Source organism: Rhinolophus ferrumequinum, chromosome 17 (assembly GCF_004115265.2).
Source record: "Rhinolophus ferrumequinum isolate MPI-CBG mRhiFer1 chromosome 17, mRhiFer1_v1.p, whole genome shotgun sequence".
Lineage (NCBI taxonomy): Eukaryota > Metazoa > Chordata > Mammalia > Chiroptera > Rhinolophidae > Rhinolophus > Rhinolophus ferrumequinum.
Window position 1 is genome coordinate 28,088,375 of NC_046300.1, and position 20,362 is coordinate 28,108,736.

The 20,362-nt window shown below is 35.9% G+C and overlaps 1 protein-coding gene across 1 annotated transcript in view; it reads right to left on the minus strand.

Annotated features, from left to right (window-relative positions):
• KCNH8 (potassium voltage-gated channel subfamily H member 8) overlaps positions 1–20,362 on the minus strand; it is a 312,183-nt gene that overhangs the window by 99,964 nt on the left and 191,857 nt on the right. Inside the window, exons 6-7 of the mRNA XM_033131443.1 lie at positions 18,337–18,494; positions 13,074–13,281 (exon numbers count right to left, since the gene is read on the minus strand). Of these exons, the coding sequence (XP_032987334.1) occupies positions 13,074–13,281; positions 18,337–18,494 (366 nt within the window). The remainder of the gene's footprint in view (positions 1–13,073; positions 13,282–18,336; positions 18,495–20,362) is intronic.

Below are 20,362 nucleotides of genomic sequence, written 5' to 3' on the forward strand. Positions count from 1 at the left end.
TTTATTCTTCAGTACTGGAAATTAAATGATACTGTATTCGGACTTGAGGAAATGAATGTGTAGATTAAAAAGTAATTTAAAAAAAGACACATATCAGGTCAACCCTACTCCAGCTTTGAAATAAGGACCAGAAGTCACAAAAAGCAGTTCACATATTTTTGGAAGTAGAACTATGTATTTCTATCTTCAGAAATACCTTAGAGTAAAATAACTCTATTAAAAGTCTTCTCTCTTCTTCACAGTTTCCCTCTTCACATAAAAATAAGAGAAGTTGATGTTCTGAAGATTCTGGAGATCATTTGTTCTTACCACCTTATTTTTCACAGAGGAAATAATGAGATTTGGAGCCAGGATTAGATTTTTAAATTCATGATTCCCAGTCCACTGTTCTTCCTAGTACATCATGATGCCCCATCAAAGAGAAGCAATTAAGTAAAACTCGAAGTTTAGAATATATTCTCTCTAGGGTTATTTCGTACACTAACATCTATGAATCAGGGTAGATTTGACTTAAAAGAGTAACTCAACTGGAACCACCTCAATTGCATAATGTCATTGAGTAAAAAGGTTGAAAAAAAAGAAATGCTGGAGTTAAAGGCTACTTGTGAAAAGGCTCACCAACTAGGCTAATTAGAACACTGTAAATGACAGAATTCTTTTTTTTTTTTAATAGGGGAATATTGAGGAACAGTGTGTTTCTCTAGGGTCTATCAGCTCCAAGTCGTTATCCTTCAGTCTAGTTGTGGAGGGCGCAGCTCACTGGCCCATGTGGGAATCAAACCGGCAACCCTGTTGTTCAGAGCTCGCATTCTAAGCAACTAAGCCATCCAGCCGCCCTGACAGAATTCTTAAGATGCTAGGAAGTCAGTTTTGCTTCTGGCAGTCCTTTAGAAAGTAAACCAGAAATGAAATTTTGAACATTTTAATCACAAGTTATTTATATACCCAATCTAGAGAGTGGTATTGCTTTTTCTCAATTTAAGAAATCATTACATTTCTTAAAAGTTGCATGTAAAGTGAAATTGTTTATTGAGTTTTCTGCATCATAACATTGGAAGTACGTGGCTGTGGTTAAAATCCTCCAATGGTTAAAAACTTTTGGAAGAAGTGGATTAAACAAGAGGGATATCATGTACGTATATTACTGTATGAAAAATAATTGCATTCTGATGGTACAAAACATGGAAAGATAAAAAAATGTTTTACTAACGAGTTAGGGCAATTCTGACTCAGTTTTCACTTATGATGAAAGACATGTAAACACACTAAGGTATTATTTCTTTAGCACACCTACATTTCAGGTGCAAGGCAGTTTTTTTAAAGGAATTATTAACTGAATCCTCTTCAATTAGAAAACAATCAAAGAGTTCATCTAGCTCCAGGGTGTTTTTGTTTGTTCCGTTTACCAGGAAACCATGAAAGAACATCATGGCATATACAAACTATCTAAAATTTCATGCAAACTATTTGCATATGGGTATATGAATTTATCATTGGAGATCTACAGCTTCCATCCTTTTCCAAGAGGGCTTATGACTCAAGAAGGATTGAGACTCAGTGAGAATCAGTCACATGCCTCATTTTCAAAGAGATAATTTGGATAGATATGGTTTGACCAAATTTCCTATGTCATAGCAGGGGCTGTGGTTAGAACAGACTTTCAAGCTAAAAACTGTTCTATTCTACCATGTTCTTTTATGAACTGTATTTTTGAGGTCCATAATTTAAAGTTTGTATGACTCTGTGGAGTACCAAGCATCAAAAATAACGTTAGTAGTTTATAAAATACCTTTTCAGTAAAATCTTCTAGTGAAATTTGAGTAAATATTTAATAAAATAAATAATTTTCTCAAACCAGGAGCCAAAAAGTATAGACATTAGATAAGTCAGGGAGAAATTTATTAATACTTCAGATTATATGATTTTCTTTCAAAGAAACTTGAATAAATTAATTAAAACTTATTAGATATATATTAGAGGTACCTATAAAATATTATTTTCAAGTCATTAGATTTTATTTTACCAATAAATGGAATAAAATTAATGGAAAATGGATCCCATTCATATACACACAATATAGAGTAGTTAGAAACAAACTTAATAAGAAATATGTACAAACTGTATGAAGGAAACTACGTAATTTCTCTTAATTATATTTTTCAAAATTTAAATAAATGGAGATTAAATACCATAGGCTTGGATGACCAAAATATCTTACTGTTATAAAAGTATTAATTTCCCCAAATTAATTTCTGAAATTAACTCCAATTAAAATGCCATTTAATATTTTTAGAGGTGAGGTTTTTTTTCTAACATTGATGTAAGTACGTGGTTACATCACAAGTAGAACTCTGTTCTACTTGTACCAAAATTTAAACAGTACAATAATTAAAATTCTGCAATATTGGTATAAAATTAGACTGTCAGTGAAGAAAAATGAAACCTAGCAATGCTCATAAGTATATGTAATAATTAAGATTAAAATGCCATATTTAATTAGTGGTAATAAATGGATTATTTAATAAATGATAGTGGGAAAATGAGCAGGTACATACATACATACAAACATACATACATACATGTATAAGTACAGGAAGTTGGATCCAAGCCTCAGTCAGCTATATCAGAGTTCTCCTGACCACCAAAAGTAAACCTTTTTTTCTCTTCTTTGGATCCTTACATTCTTTGGGTCCACCCTAAAATTAGTGTTTCCTATGTGAGATATGTCTGCAACTTTGAACTCATTTAAGAACAGAAGCATTTGGCATGCCCTGGACCAGAAACACAGTCTCCCTGATCTTAACAACCACACAAGTCAGGAAAATCAAATAGGGTAGAAAGAAAGAGGTCAGAGGTAGGCAAAATTTCCAATAACTGAAGTCATAGGATCTTCTGGGAGGAGCACAGGGAGCCAATGAATGGTCAGCAAAGCATCCCCTCAAAACAAAGGCTCCTTGCAGAAAATAGTCAAAGGAGTTCTCTCTTCCAAAGTCTAGGTCCCGAATCTGGCTCAAGATATTTAAGAGACAAGAGTATTCTTCTAGGGCTGAAAGGCCAAAATGAGACAGAGGATCAGCTCCTTGGAGGGTTTTAAATCTAGTGAGTGGTAATCAGTGTCAACCCAATTTTATCTCCAGCTAGAAGATGGTAGCAAGTCTGAGACAATCACTGAGATAGAAACACAAAAAAATAATCAGGATAGGGAGTGAAGGTGAGCCTTCTCTTGTATCCTTGTAAGACTGAAACCATTGCTTATAATTCTCTTCTATAATGCTGCCACATAGTAAGAAATTAAAAATATATTAATAATTGACTAATTCACTGCAAACATCACACAAATTCCAAGACACTGAGAAACATGGCCTCTAAAATCTACATATTTAAATAGTGAGTTTATATGATCTTGTGATTTATAATATATATTTGGTCTTTATACTCATTTCTGGCATAGAGCTTCTAAAACCCTTGGGGTTTCCCAAGAGATGAGGGTGATAAAGGTATCTTTTGTGACAGTAATGAGGTGATTTTTGGAAAACCCAGAAGGATGGGGTCTGGTTGCCAGGAAACCCAACCTCGTGATTAGAAGGTTGGACTTTCAGTCTCACCCCTTGACCCCTGTAGAGAGGACAGGGACAGACGGTTGACTCAGTTGCCAAAGGCCAATGATTTAATCAATCATGCCTCTATAATGACGTCTTTATAAAAGTCCCAAAGGACTGGGTTCTGAGAGCTTCTCCATTGGTGAATACATGCAAATTTGGGGAGAATGGCATGCCTGGAGAAGGTGTGGAGGCTCAGTGTTTGTTCCCACATACCTTGTCCTATGCATCTCTTCCATCTGGCTGTTCCTGAGTTGCATCCTTTTATAATAAATTGGAAATCTAGTGAGGAAATGGGTTTCCTGAGTTCTGTGAGCCATTCTAACAAACAAATGAAACCTAAGGAGCGGGTCATGGGAACCTCTGATTTATAGGTGGTAGATCAGAAGCACTGGTAAGAAACTAAGCTTGTGACTGGCTTCTGAAGTTGGAAAGGGGAGCAGTTTTGTAGGACTGAACCATTAACCTGTGGAATCTGACACTATCTCTGAGTAGGTAGGTGTCAGAATTGGGGTGAATTGTAGGAGACCCAGTTGGTGTCCAAGGAATTGCTTGTTGCTATGGAGACCTCCCCCGCCAACAGTGGAATGGGTCTAGAACCTAATTTAGTATAGGAGGAATTTCATGAAAGATAGTAAAAGGATGACAATATCTTATATACTAGACACTTTGACAAATTCCAGATAAAAGTTATGCACTGACCATTGTCATCTCTAGGAAATAACAGCCTCAGTCATAAAGGATTGTCTGCTCAACATTTTTTAGCCTCAGGCATATGACATTGTGGTTCTGGTTTTTACTTTCATCATCAAAATTTATTTGTGTGATTTGCTTGTTTTATTAAAAAAAATGAGTGTGACTGGAGAAAGAGCTATACTTTGCTAACAGTAATATAAATTGTTTCTGATGATGTTATTTAAAGCACTGTGTTGTATTACATCAGCATTTAGGTTAATTCCTTCTCAATGGACCTCCTTGGGCCATTAGGAATATACCATGTCTAAATAAATTTGTAGATGTGATGGAGATTAAAAAAGGATAGGAAAGTGAAAATGGATGGATACGGAAGGACCGAATAGTTGCTGGTTCGAAACTTTTTATAATGAGGAGTATTCAATTCCCCAAATGTCCTAAGACTTTTTAAAACCTTCCTACTCAAAGTGTGGTGTGGGACCAGCATCACCAACTTCTGGGGCTTGTTAAAAATGTGGGGTCTGGGGCTCCATCTCAGACTTACTAAATTAGAATCGGTATTTTAAGGCGATCCTCAGGTGATTGCAGCGCATGTTCAAGTTCAAGACCCTGTTTAAAAAAAAAAGTCCAGGAGTTCCTCACTAGGATCCATTTCAATGATTGAAAATCTTCATTTTAGACTTTTTCTCCCCTTTATTTCATGTCTTTCCAAGAATGAAAAGCTACAGATAAGGGTTACTTAAAAAATTTTTAATAATCTTTTATACAGAATCTGAAAAATTAGAGTGGTAATCAATTCTATCTTCTCGAGGAAAATTGGACACAGTTATTGAAATAATCAGCTTGCATTATCATGAGCCTGGTCGTATTTTTTTCCTTACTTGAGGCTGTAAATGCTAAGCAGTTAATAACTAAGAGCCTTTCAAATCAACGAGCTTTTATGATGTTTTATCCAACAAGGATCAGGAGATTTAGGATTAAAATTGTCAATGAAAATTTGAAATGATGTCTGACTTACTCCTTTTTTCCTATTCTAGATTTTTGGGCTTGCTTTTCTTTCGTTTTTTCTTTTTTGTTTTTCTTGTTAGTGATACAGATACACTTTTAGGCATCTACAGTGTCCGAGCATACTCCAGCCAAAGGATTAAAAGATAAAAAAGCTTTTATAAATTACTTTTAGAAATTATACTTTTATAAATTACTTTTATAAGTTATAAAGCTATTATAAATTACTCTCATCTCTATCTAATCTTTGAAGCAGACCATTTAGTTTTAAAGTTTAGCATGTTATGGCCTTAGAAATAGAGATAGCTTTGAGAAAGAATATAAGATAGCATTTTAGCTACAAAAGGGAGCTACTGACCAAGATGCAGTCAGTCTAGCTGAGGAAGCACACAGCTTGGTAAGCGGAACTCCACTATTATGTTCACGTAAGGAGCATAGACTGTTACAGTGAGAAAGGTGCATAGAGAATTACCATATCCCCACCTTTCGGCTAACTCCATTTGACATGATGATGTTTGAGAAGGACATGAGGTTTCGTAGAAGTAGTTTAATAAATATTTTTATAAATTCTACTGTTTTTATAATGTACACATAAAGATGTTATTGTAGATACTTTTTTGTTATGTTTTTTTGGTTGTTTAAAATCCTGTGTGCAGAAAGGATTCTCCATTGTGTACATATAGTAGTGGAGAGACACAGGGCCCCACTTCTCACCATGGAAGTATAAGATGGGCAGGGTCTCTCCTTGCTCCAGGAGTCAGCGTCTGAGAATGTGATTTAAGCTTGGCCAATCAGATTCTCCCTTCAGGGCCTGTGAATTAGAGATGAACAGAAGGTCTAGGCCTCAGAGAATCTACAAAGACAGAAACATGTCCAGACCATCCTTGCAAAATGTCAGCATCTGGGCTTCTTGCACTGAGGTATCTGGAGCTGCCTTGGCTCATGTTATTTTTCCGGTCTTGTTCTCTATCCTTCTAATTCTGAGTCTGCATGTTCTGCTAATAAATTCCTTTTCTGTTTTTGCTTACAATCGAGAATCATGACTGATTGAAATACCACCTCATCACTAGACTTGGATAGTATTGCTATTTCAATTCTGCACAGATCATCAATGTAAATTTGAGGAAGTGGCTGCAGTTCGAGTTATCACTCAATTAGTGATTAAGAGTAGAGGTGGTGGTGGGACTGGTAATGGTAGTTGTCAGCTGCAGAAATGTACCATGTACCAGAAACTATGGTACGTATATCAACTTGAGTACCTCTCATTCTTAAAAATGCTATGAGGGTCAGTACTATCACATCCGTTTTGCAGATGAGGAAACTGATACTGTTGTATAAAAAGTCACATGCTGAATTTACCTTGGCTACAATCACGTGCCTAATAAATCCCCAAAGCAAGATTCAAACCCAAATGTTTCTAGCTTAAATCTAGCTTATAGTCTATTCAGGATCCTAATGCAGCTCTTTAAGGACCAATTCAGTATCACTAATTGAACTTTATGAATGTCTTTCATTGAACTTTATGTGATAATAATTATATGTATGCCTACATTAATTGAGATGTAAGAAACTTTTCACACATCTTTAAGTGGTTAAGTCTTCTTATTGAAAATAAAGGCCCTCTAAAGACATTATTTTCAAACATTTCTTTGCAGCCAAAATAAAAATTAAAACTTCAAAAGCACACTTAACTCAGTTGTGATATGTCTCTTTAATACCATATTAAATTGTGCCCTTGAAGCACTATGTCTAAATTCCATAAAAGTTTTATATATCCCAACAAGCTTGTAGGGTGAATGTTAGACCTATCTTCTTTTTTAAAAAAATTAAATTTATTGGGATGACAATGGTTGGTAAAGTTACATAGGTTTCAAGTGCACAATTCTGTAATACATCATCTACCGTGTTTTCCCGAAAATAAGACCTAGCCAAACAGTCAGCTCTAATGTGTCTTTTTGAGCAAAAATTAATATAAAACTTGGTCTTATATTACAGTATATTATATTATATTATATTATATTATATTATACTATATTATATTACACCCGGTCTTATCTTAAAATGAGACCGGGTCTTATATTAATTTTTGCTCCAAAAGATGCATTAGAGCTGATGGTCTGGCTAGGTCTTATTTTCGGGGAAACACGATATCACATTGTGTGCTCACCACCCAGAGTCAGTTCTCCTTCCATCACCATATATTTGACCCCCTTTACCCTCTGCTACCATCTTCCCTCCCCCCTTACCCTCTGGTAACCACTAAACTGTTGCCTGTGTCTATGAGTTTTTGTTTCTTTATTTGTTTATCTTGTTCTTTTGTTGCTTTCAGTTTTATATCCCACATATGAGTGAAGTCATGTGGTTCTCGACTTTTTCTCTCTGACTTACTTCGCTTAGCATAATAATCTCAAGATCCATCTATGTTGTCACAAATGACAGTATTTCATTTTTCTTATGGCAGAGTACTATTCCATTGTGTACATTTTGTTTATCCTATCATCTGTCAAAGGACATTTTGGTTGTTTCCATGTCTTGGCCACCATAAATAATGCTGCAATGAACATTATTCATACATCTTTACGGATAAATGTTTTCAGGATTTTGGGGGTACATACATCTTTACGGATAAATGTTTTCAGGATTTGGGGGTAGATATCCAGGAGAGGGATTGCTGGGTCATATGGTAATTCTATTCTTGAATTTTTGAGGAACCTCCACACTGTCTTTAGCGATTACACCAATCTACATTCCCACCAACAGACATATCTTCTATATTAGCCCTTGAATGGGAAATCTCCTATATGCGTGCGATTATGAGGCTATGAGAAAATTGCTAGTTTTTCAGAGGCTGACTCAAATTAAAACGTTTGGGAATATATATTATGTTGAAGATATGCAAAAGCATATAATTTGTTGTCCAGCACTACAACTAAACCTTGAAGGCAACACTTTTAAAGCCAATTTTTAAATAACCTCCCCATAGAAAATGGTACGTATCACTAGTCATGGTACTTTCTTTTTTTAGAAGTAATTGTTATAATAAAATAGTAATGAGGGAAGGTGGTCAAATATATGGTGATGGAAAGAGAATTGACTTTGGGTAGTGACACACAATGCAATATATAGATGATGTATATAGAGTTGTAGACTTGAAACCTATATAATTTTACTAACCAGTATCACACCAATAAATTTAACCAAAATAAATAAAATTTAAAAAATAAAATGGTAATGATGATGATAATAGCTGGTTATAGTATTTGTTGAGCAGTTACTAGGTGACAGGCACAGAGCTAAATGCTTCACACAGTTTGCCTAATTTAATATTGGTGACTCCAGTGCAGTAGGCAGTAATATTACTGACACATTATAGGTGAAAATGAAGCAGAACAAAACATCTCCCCCTATTTCCTAGTGTTCTATAGGCAAAGGATCACTGCTCAAGAAAGAAATGTATGCCACACTGTAGCCTTCGGATGAAGTCCAAACTCTAAAGTTGATGAGGGTTGCTAGATGGGCTGGAGGGGTGGGGGGTGGGGGGGAGGGTGAGGGGATTGGAGGGCAATCGGTGACCATAGGATGGCCACGGGCTTGAAAATTAATCTGGGGAACGTAATTTGGTGGTTACCAGAGGGTAAGGAAGTTGGGGGGTGGGGGATGAGGGTGAGGGGGATCAAATGTATGGTGATGGAAGGGGAGCTGACTCTGGGTGGTGAACACACGGTGTGATTTATGGATGATGTGATACAGAATTGCACACCTGAAATCTATGTAATTTTACTAACAATTGTCACCCAATAAATTAAAAATAAATTAATAAAAAAAAAGTGAAGAAAAAAAAAAGATACTTAAGAATGAAACATAAAAAAAATAAATAAATAAATAAAAAATAAAGTTGATGTGAATGGTCTTTAAAGACCTGGTCCCTGACTGTCTACTCTTTAGCCTTACCACCTTACTGTCACTCCCTCCCCCAATACCACTGTATGCTTGTTCTAGTGAATTACTGCATATAGCCATGTCCCTGCTGTCACACATGCCCATTCCTTAGCATCTGTAGAAACAAGAACTATTTGTTCTTTAAAACTCAGCTCATCTAGGAAAATCCTTTGCTGATATTCTGGTTATAGTTGGGCGCCACTCCTCTATACATGTCACACTGTCATATATCCATTAAATTATTTATCTTTTTTCCTACTGGACTTTAAATTCCATAACACTAATTATGTTACTTGTTTTGGTATCTCCAGCACCTAATATAGGACCCAGCATGCGCTCAAAAAATATTTTTTAAATGAATGACCAAATCTTAAGTGACCACCCTATTTGTTCTTCTCTCAGTCTTCTTGCCAGAAAGAATTTACTAAGCAGCCATTCCCTATACTTTTATAATAGTCAAAGTTATTAGAAGGAATTCTACTAATCTAGGTTCTTGTCCCATGATTGTCATTTAGTAATTGAATAACCTTGAAGATTGATTAACTCAACATTTTTTTAAAAACGTATTTGCCATGTGCCAGAAGGGATGCAGCAGGAGACAGAGTAGACGAGAATCCCTTCCACCACAGAGCTTGTATAACCAACAGCTGGGTTTTTCACCATAAAACCAAAGAGTTGGACTAAGGTCCCAGGTCTATGAGTAAAATTCCATGAAACGATAAGTCATACCTCAAGTTCCTTAAAATATATGGTATGGAAAAACGTAAATATATGAAGTAAAATATAACACTAAGCAAATTAGTTCATTACCAGCCTCTGACATAATCTACAAGTATTATTCTTCCTTCTAAAAATAGATATAGAAAAGAGACACTATAATATTTTTTAAAGATTAACTTTGATTTGGTCTGATGCAAAGTACTGGAACTCTCTTAAGCTGTTACTAGTAAGGCTGCCCAGGACAAAAAGAGGGGAAAACAAAACATTTCAAGACAATTAAAAATTGTTAGAAAAGAAGTTCCATTTTATCCCTTGGGAAGATGAATCTGTTCAATACATCTAATGTTAGTCACAACATAAAGAACAATGTATTCTCTCATCAAACTTTATTTCTGTGATGAATTTTTTGACTCATGGTAATTCGACCAACAAAAAGGTAAAACATATCAGTGGACAAATTACATAGTAAAAACTAAATTAGCCTAGATTCTCAGCTGCCTCATTATAAAATTAGGTAGGGAAGGTCATAATTACTTAATTTGTGTCCAAACCTCAGCTGGAGAATGTTTTAAATGAACAAATAATGCAAGTAATTTGAGGGGAAGGCAAAGTCCTTCTAGCCAACCCTGTAAACTCAATATTGATAGATATAATTAGCATGCTACCTTCCTGATCATATCCTGAGAGGTGTTTGGACAGGAAATCTAATTTTCTTAGGATAAATGTTCAGTTATTTTTATAACTGAGTAAAACATATTAATTCCTTGACATGCTGTGATCACAGGATGTATTTTATGACACATCCCTTTTGACAGTGGATGGTTTCCCTGATGGCTTTTGTGGGCACCCAGCTATGATAAAAACTTGACAGAGCTACTAAGCACACACTACTGGGTGTGTTCTTCTATTAAAGTCATAAATCATGGAACCTGAAATAGACTTTCAAGTTAGAGAGTGAATTTTCTCATGCTGTAGATGAGGAAATTGATGCCCAGACTGATGAACAAAATTACTACAAATCTCACAGTTGGTGGAGCCGTGATGATAGGAAATATCCATTGCCTCCAACCCAATGTTCTCATCATTGTATTCTGTCAGTGCTCTCTTTGTAGGTTGACTTCCAGCTTACAAACTCCCATTCATAACAGAGACATAATAGCAGGACTAAGAGTAGGAGCAGAAGGGGGCAATACAGAGCAGTTCAGGTGGTTGGCTTCTTTTTTCTTGGACATTAAAAACCTATGCATGTTTGGTGGAAGAAAAACAACATCTAGTTTGTACATCTGCAGCAGGACTGGCATCTCGGAAATGAAACAAAAAGCTTTCCTCATGTAACTAAATTTGAGAGCGTGAATAAGCTGATTTTCCCCATCTGGAGACTCTCAGACTAGACAAGCCTTACAAATTAATATGAGTGTATAGGTCTGGGGCCCAAAGGCAATTAGGTCAGGTCCAAAAAGGAATCAGGTGACTGACCACAAGTCAGAATTTTAATATGGATTCAAAACAAATGGCAGAGGTCTAATGCTGTAATTCATTGAATACCATTAAGACAACACCAGAGTATGTGATGGAGAAGATTTTAGGACAAAGGTATAGAAAGGGAAACAGTACTGAAGGATGGAAAATATTTTAATCTAAGTCCAGTCCGGACTTTGGTCCACCTTTTAATCAACTTTTCTCTTGCCCCTCATCTCCCTCTCCCTCTCCCCCGCCCTCTCCTTCTCCCTCTGCCTCTCTCTCTCCCTCTTCCTCATCTCGTATTCTCTTTATGTAGGATATTTTTGCTTCTACTCTGTCATTTTATTTCCACCTTTACTTCTTTTCTGAGGTTTGAGGTCCACAGCAAGGCATAGGAAAAGTGCTTTGATAAAGAAGATAAGAGGACAATTCTGAGATGAAAATGATCAGAACACATCAGTTACTTTGTGTAGCTCAGGGACAAAATTAAGATGTGTAGGAGCGTTTTTAAACCTAGACAGGAGCTTCCCTCCCTTGAGACTGCTTTCTCTAGGTCTCCATCTCATTCTCCAAAGATGCCGTTTGAAGGCTTTGTATACATCCTGTGGTGAGAGGGGGCATTTATGAGAGCCAGCCCAGGGATGTGACAAATGCATTCTGCCACTAAGTGCTGGTATGAAAAGTCAGAACATTTTTCTCTCGGGAATCTCTTGTGGCTTTATCCCTTTGCAGAGGTCTGGGTTTCTTGCAAAAGTTCAACAATGATTTTAGGAGGAGAAGGTAAGTGAAAAATTTTCTGGCAAACCAAGAAAACAGATTCTTTTGATTAAATATTAGATTAAGGAAAAAAAATCCTACATCAGGTGTTATGACAATTCTCTAAAGAAAACGATTGTGAGAAGAATGCAGGTATTTTAGAATACATGGTTATAGCCTTCAGTTTTCATTTTTGATAAAATTCTGGTGGTTGACATAAGTTAAAAAATGTGTTCATGTGCCAAAGTTTCAGATTCATTTATGCAGAATTATGTAACACTTGGAAAATCTCCCTTAAACTACGATGTATTATGGGAACACAAAATTTTATAAATTATATTTGTAAATATCCAGTATTTACAAATTATATTTATCGAGAATAAATATCACAAATTTTCAAAGTAAACTAAATGTGGAAAATTTGTCATTATGATAGTTTTCTCTTTTTTTTAAAGAAAAAAAAATTGTACGGATATTTTTTCTATGAACTTGCCACCTGAAATACAAGTGATAATTTTCTTGATTTAAAATATTGTGATGATTAGCCATAGGCCAGTTGTCCAGTGATTTACATTTACTAGTCCTGCATTGGATATGTCAAGATCAAATCACACTTATTTAAACACTTCTACAGCCTTGCTGGTCATTTTAAAGAGTAAACCCATTGAAATCTTAATCCATTACTCTTTGAAAAAATATCAGGCTATTCCAGGAAACTTTCTCAAAAGAAATCACTTGTAGCATGGACCTCCCCCGGCCCCTACCACCACAGACATAAAAAAAGATGTGAGAAATTGACGGAGGACATGTATTTATAGACTCATCTTTCACCTCCTCCAAATTCTAGACAATCTTCCTTTTCCCTTAAAAATGGAAAATGTGACAAATGTAAGCCCTTACCAACTTCCCACTTCAGAAGGCTGTTGTCTTCCCTCTCCATTTTTCCAATGACATACCAGATACACGCCATCCAGTGTGCAAGGAGTGCAAACATGGACATGAGTAGAGTCAGGACGATTGTGCTATGCTGGGAATAACGGTCCAGCTTCTGCAGGAGACGCAAAAGACGCAGCAGCCGCACAGTCTTCAGCAGATGCACGAGAGACACCTGTGGTGGGAGACAGAGCAGTACAACTTGGCTCAGGGGGTCACTTCAATGCCACGGTGGTTGCTTTAACTTACAACCATTCTGGAAAGTTCTTGAAATTAAGTATAATCATGATTCCAGTGCTGTGATCATTTGTATGACCATTTCTATGCCATGCGTTGTCATAGATCAGGAGGTAATAGGATAAAAAGGATAAAGCAATTTAATTTCTTTAAGTAAATACTTATCTTCCTTAAATAAGATTTATCTCATTTTCTCTACCTGTCTGAATATAATTTTCTATGTTTGGATACACAACGATTGAATATAAATGTCTCCACCCCTTACACAGATTTTGTTTCAATCCCACTTTCCCCTTTCTGTGTAAGGGAATTCTTTATAACAATAATTCATATAGACTGAAGCAAAGTGGTGAAAAAAACAAACACGATGTTTTAAAATATTTAGAACTATAAAACTTGAGTAAGTTCTGCTTATGAGTACCAATAGCACCTCCTACTGCAGGTAGGACGCTAGCTTCCTTCTGACATTATTCATAAAGAAAACATTTGCCCAACACATGCACATTCTGAGTTTTCTCTCAAGTAAATGGACTTAGGGAAACAAAATCAAATGGAACAACAAATTTTTAAAAATCTACTGGGTCCTGCCTTTGCAAGCACTAAAGCAACAGACTTGTAGCACAGGTTTTTTCCTCAAGTTTTGGGCCCAACTGAAAAATGTGCACCATTGGTGTCCACCAGAATTCTCAATGTCACTATTAAAAACATATGTGATGCACTAATGTACACTCTTTTCACACCTTCCTAGAGCCTCAAAGAGCCTTCTAAAATAGAAAAGGAAAATAAAACATTAACTAATATGCAAACAGTTTGAGAAATTCTTTGAGAAATTTAAGTGTGTGAGTGGATAAATCACTAAGATACAAACACTTCAAAATTAGTGTAATAATAGACATTCAACAAGTGTTTTCAATGGTAATCTTGTGAATTATTCCATACTGAAATACAGTAATATAAGGTGAACTGAAGAACTTGCTAGAAGGCTCTGCTCTTTATTTCTTTTTGTCATTTTTCTGTGTCAGTTTACTTTCTTTTCCTTCAAGCCAAGTTCTCAACTATCACTTCTCCAGTTGATTACAGAGATGATTATATGCTACAACTTTGAATTCTTTACTTCGTTGCTTAGAGGAATTACTAGGAGTGGAAATTACTTTATAGGTAGATACATTTGATAGACAGATGATAATATTGTAAGTAAAATGAAACCTGGAAGAGAAGTCCCTAATGGAGGAAGCTATTTGCTATGGACTGAGTTGTGTTTCTCCAAATTTTATACATTGGAGCCTTAACCCTCAGTGTGATGATATTGGAGATGGGACATTTGGCAGGCAGTTTGGTTTAAATGAGGTCATGAGGATGGGGTCCGCATGATGAGAATAGTGTCCTTATAGGAAGAGACCAGAGAGCACTCTCTCATATGCTTTCACCTCTCCTCTCCTCTCCTCTCCTCTCCTCTCCTCTCCTCTCCTCTCCTCTCCTCTCCTCTCCTCTCCCCTCTTCCCGCCTCCCCTCCCCCACTCACATCCCCTCCCTCTTCCCCTCCCTTCTTCCTTCCTCCCCTCCCCCTTCCTCCCCTCCCCCCCCACCACATGAGGACATAGCAAGAAAGCAGCTGTCTACAAACCAGAAGGAGAGTCCTCACCAAGAACCAAATTGTCTGGGACCCTGATCTTGGACTTCCTAGCCTTCAGAACAATGAAAAATAAATTTCTGTTGTTTAAGCCACCCAGTTTATGATGTTTTGTTTTAGCAGCCTGGGCAGACTAAAACACCATCCAAACACATAATATCGATGTAGGCAATCTCCCATTTTTTTTTTTCCTCTCATCAAAAAGGGGATATTTGAGGAAGAATGTGGCACTTCCCTTACATGAAGACAATAGTCATTTTTAAAGACAAGGGATATGAGCCTGTGTGTCCAGGATGAGGCAGCCCTGATGATTTTGCTGGCACCTTTTAAAAAATATATACACTTATTTCCATCAGAGTCAACAACTTTCTGCTATAAATGTAAGTTTCTTCTCTTGATGAATGACAGAAGAAAGGGACATATTTGACTTAGATAGGATTACATCATTGAAAAAAAGAAAGTATTTTTTTACTTCTGGGATGCTGTACTGAATTTTACCTGATAAGAATTATAAGCTACTGCCACGGGTTTGAAAATTAATCTGGGGAACGTAATTTGGTGGTTACCAGAGGGTAAGGGGGTTGGGGGGTGGGGGATGAGTGTGAGGGGGATCAAATGTATGGTGATGGAAGGGGAGCTGACTCTGGGTGGTGAACACACAGTGTGATTTATAGATGATGTGATACAGAATTGCACACCTGAAATCTATGTAATTTTACTAACAATTGTCACCCCAATAAATTAAAAAAAAAAAAAAGAATTATAAGCTACTTGTAGACAGGTGCATGATAATGATGCATTCATCAAAAGACTCTATGAAATGGCAGTTCCTCCTATTACAAGTGGACATGGTCACCTCCTGGCTATCAGCTAGGGAGGAGAGAGAGAGAGTGAGAGAGAGATTGAGAGATTGAGAGAGAGACCTAACTAACATGCACTGAGGGCTTTTTCCAGGTATTAGATACTTAGCAAGGTATTTTAGAGAAATGTTGCCTTTTTAGGCTGCTCAGAAACCCGGTGGGAATTTCAGTGCTTATTTTAGACCCGTTTGGATAACTTCCCCAAAGAAGTCACTCAGAGGATGTGATAAAGGAGGATTTGAACTTTTGCCTTTTTTCACTCTATCACACTTACTATGTCTCATTCATAATTTTCTCTCTCATAGTGCCTTTCATAAGGACTTACACATAGTAGGTTTTAATAAATACATGCGTGAGCTATATAAAAAGCATTTGCCATCAGCAATTGTAGACAGAACTAAAGCTAAAGCGTGCAATACATTTTTGATGGTTGTAATGTATTTTTCAATGTCATCTGTGGAGATGCTCTAACTGAACACATTTTGGATCTGGAAGACGACACCTTTGTTCATTTATTTGTTTCTTCCTTTTTGTGAATCTGTGCAGTGTAACAATAGCATAACTTATAATTATTCCTCATAACTTAAGTTTCCTGAGAAGTAAATATAATACATTGAACAAGCTTTTCTGTTCAAATAGAATATTTTATCCTGACTAATTTATTTGGGGGAATAACAAATTTATGTATTAATTAGGTAATGATCATATGCTTGTTTTTATGAAAAATAAAAATATTATCACTGATAAGAGAGAAAGGTTCCTTCCTTCCAATTTTTCCTTCTCTTTGACATGGACGTTAATTTACAACTTGCATTCTTTACAAAGCATTTGTGCCAGATTTCACAAGTCAGAATGAAGAAAGGGAGCAGGAGTGCAGTGAAAGAGTACACGTACTTAAAATTCATCAAAATATGATCATTAAAATAAAAAAAAATCCTTTGTCTTAATTTCAGGTAATGAGGATGTTAATGATATATAAAAATGCTATATATTTTTAATTGTATGTATTTTATAATATAATTATATGATATATATTTAGAATTATCCTATTCAGTGTCTAAAGAAAAATGGAATACAAAAAATATTATTAATATTTACTAGCAAAGAAGCAAGATAATTTAGAGCAGTCTATTAAACACCATTTATTTAACAATTCCTCAGGAGAATTTGGAAAAATTTTCTTGGCATTTTGTGACTTACATACTTCTTTGGATTTTTTTTTTTTTTTTGCTGTCTTGTAAAAGCCCGTTTTAAGTCATTACACTTTCATTATGTACACTTATCTAGTCAAATTCAATCTTAAAAAGCACTTTAAGAAGCCTGAAGAACAATTCGACATAGCCCTGATTGATATCATATACTAAAATTTCCCCCAGAGTTTTCCTTTCAGTTGGGTTATAAACCTCTTAAAGATACTGACACCCTCAACCTCCCAAATTAAAATGAAAAAAGGAAAAGCAAAAACCCCTATTGTACAGGCAATTAACAAATGCACAAATATGTACTAACCAGTCTGGATTACAGTTCCATCTTCATTCTGTCGATGTTGACTATATTTGAAATATTGATCACTTTGTTTAATATTAAAAACTATGCTTTTAAATTCTTGATAGAGAATGTGATTTCTACAAGAGGTTGTCAACTGCGTAAGAAACATGTTTAATTGCCACTAATGTTTAGTAAATTTTTTTCCTGTTAAAATTGGTCACTCTAATAGCAAATTGCATTACTGGTCCCAAAATGCTGTTATACGTTCCTTAAACTCTCTCTGTTTATAAGGGAGCACTTAATGCTTTTAAGAATATCAATCATTAAAGAGTAAAAGTTTCTATTACTATAAGTGGTCATACTTTCATTCCTATGAAGAGACTTGAAGATAAATTCTTTAGATGAAGGAATAGAATAATAATTCAAGAGAATGCTCAAGTTTATGTTGGTCATTGGGTCATTTAAGTTTCTTCACCATCCAACATTTTTATAAGGATTCATAAGAAGTCATTAAATTCTTTTATTTTAATTTCAGCATTTTTCTCTATCTTGATTCGTCTTCTCTTTGTTTTACCAATGAATAATGAAATATTCAAGAGGTAGACAGTAAAGGTCATAGAGGTAGAAGAAATCTTCAAACTCTCCACCAAATTCTCGAGGCCTAAGAAATATAGAGTTATGCTTCTAATTCTATAGATGGTTTCCTTATCAAAGGATTTGATTAGTGTGTCAGTATTGGATTAGTGTGTCAATAAATTTAGGCCTCTTGTATATCCTCATTCTAGGTATTTAAATAACTAGACTCAGGTAATGCAAATTTCAAAAGGAAGTAACTTCCTCAAGTGGAGAATCTGGCATGTATGTCATTGAGCACCTTGGTATCCTTATTAAAAAGGACATAACATCCTGGATGCCAAATGACAACAAACATTTAAAACCTGAACTTGTGAAAAATAAACACAGGGTAAAACCACCCTTTAAGGTCATGTGGAAGGGAACGCTTTTCTTTACTCACCACTGTGACGTTGAAAGCATACAGGAGATCAAAAGGCAGGGCAGCAATTAAATCAATGATGAACCAGGTTGTGACATAGTGGATGCAAATTGATCTTGCTTCAAAGATAACTTGGCCAGACTTGCTGACATAGGTTGTTCGGAAATTTAAAATAATATCTGCTTGGGAAAAAAGACAGAGAAAGAGAAGGAAGAAAGAGAGAGAGAGAGAAGGAAAGACGAAAAAAAAGGAAGGGTGGAAGGAAGAAAGGAAAGAAGACACACAGGGAAGAAGGGAAGGAGGAAGAAAATTGTATAAAATTAGACAAATGATAACCTCTTAACATATTTCAGATTTGGTAATATCCAAAATACTCTTCTTGACAGATTCAGTTCAACTCAACAAACAGGTATTGAAGAAGGGTGAAGAAAGTGATATTTTCGGAGCACTTAATACAATGAAGACACTGGGTCACATGTTAACATAATTAAAATAAATAATAGCAATAAAAGCAATAATCCTCACTTGCTAAATGCTCATTATGTACCAGATGCTGTCCTAAGAACTTAGCTTAGGTTATTTTACTTACTTCTCAGGACATCTTCTGTAGTAGACAGATGTTAAATATGCAGAAACTAAGTCTCAGTGAGGAGAAGAAACTCATCTATGATTATATTGCTAACAGTGGCAGAGATGATTCTGAACACAGACATAACTTGTAGATTGTATTTTTTATACAATATCATACTACTTTATTCCATGTACAGAAGTTTTACTAATCGATGTGCATATGGAATTTGTCCCTGTCCGTAAGGTGTTTGTATTAACAAAGTACCAGGAGTTTCTTGTTTGGATTGTGGCTTAAATTCTCCATTGCATTTTGATGGAAGATGTAATTGCTTTCAACCTTTCCCTACATCATCCCTTTATTATATTGTATATTTATATTTATTTTCTCTTTATATTTTATCATCTATTTATTGAACTTTTTGTGATGTGTGAAGCCCTCGAGAGCACTGGTCACGGGACAAAGTCAGAGCCATGGGGATCATCTTAAGCTCACTCCTGCTCCCTGTGAATAAATATCTCTGAGTCTGCCTTTTTAGTTCCAGGGTTAAACAACATGAAAGCATTGGGAAAAGTTACCTTGTCCTTAATTTGTTTTAGAGTTGAGTACAACCAGTCTATAGGGAATTTCAGGATTGGTGCATACACCTAAGGGTAATAATGGTTGAGCATGTTATGGACTGGTGAATCCGAAAGAAACATTTCTCCACAGAATTTTGTCCTTGGGGAGTGCCATGATTCAATGACTCAGGGTCAACGGAGGGAATGTGGGAAGCGAATCCCCCCCCCTCCCCCCGCAAAGAGAATAGGAATTCAAGGAGTTAGGAAGCAAATGCTAAGCTCCGAGTTACATAACAATTAGATGAATTGGAATCCCCTTTACAGCTAATTTAAACCATTGAAAATAAGTGGAATGGTGTTATATGAGTCTAGACATTTGTTGAATAATACTGAATGTCAACTGTAATTGAAAAAAAAAATTTTAAAAATGTGATATTATCATGATGATTACTGATGAAACATACAATAATGTGCCTTTTATATTTGTCTATCATTTTTACTTTTCACTTCTTACTCACATTCGTGGAAGGCAGAGTCTAAGATGACCCCTTAAGACTCTCACTCTCATATGATCTCTTCTCCGTGAATGAGGGTGAATGGAAACCTGTGAGCATGACCCTGTTGCAGTATATGGCTAAGGGTGGCCTGACCTGATCAGGCATACCCATGATAAGCAGGGGTTTTTTAGCTGATTGAAAGGGGTCAGAAGCCAGAGAGACATGCTCTTACTTGGCCTGGAAGAAAGCAAATGCCATATTGTGGAAAGTACCCCTGGCAGAGAACAGCAGGCAGTCTCTACTTGCTGAGAACAGCCTCTCGCTGACATCAAGCAAGAAACGGGGCTCTCAGTCCTACCACCATAAGGAAATTAATTCTATCAACAGTGACATGAGATTGGAAAAGGGTTCTGAGCTCTAGA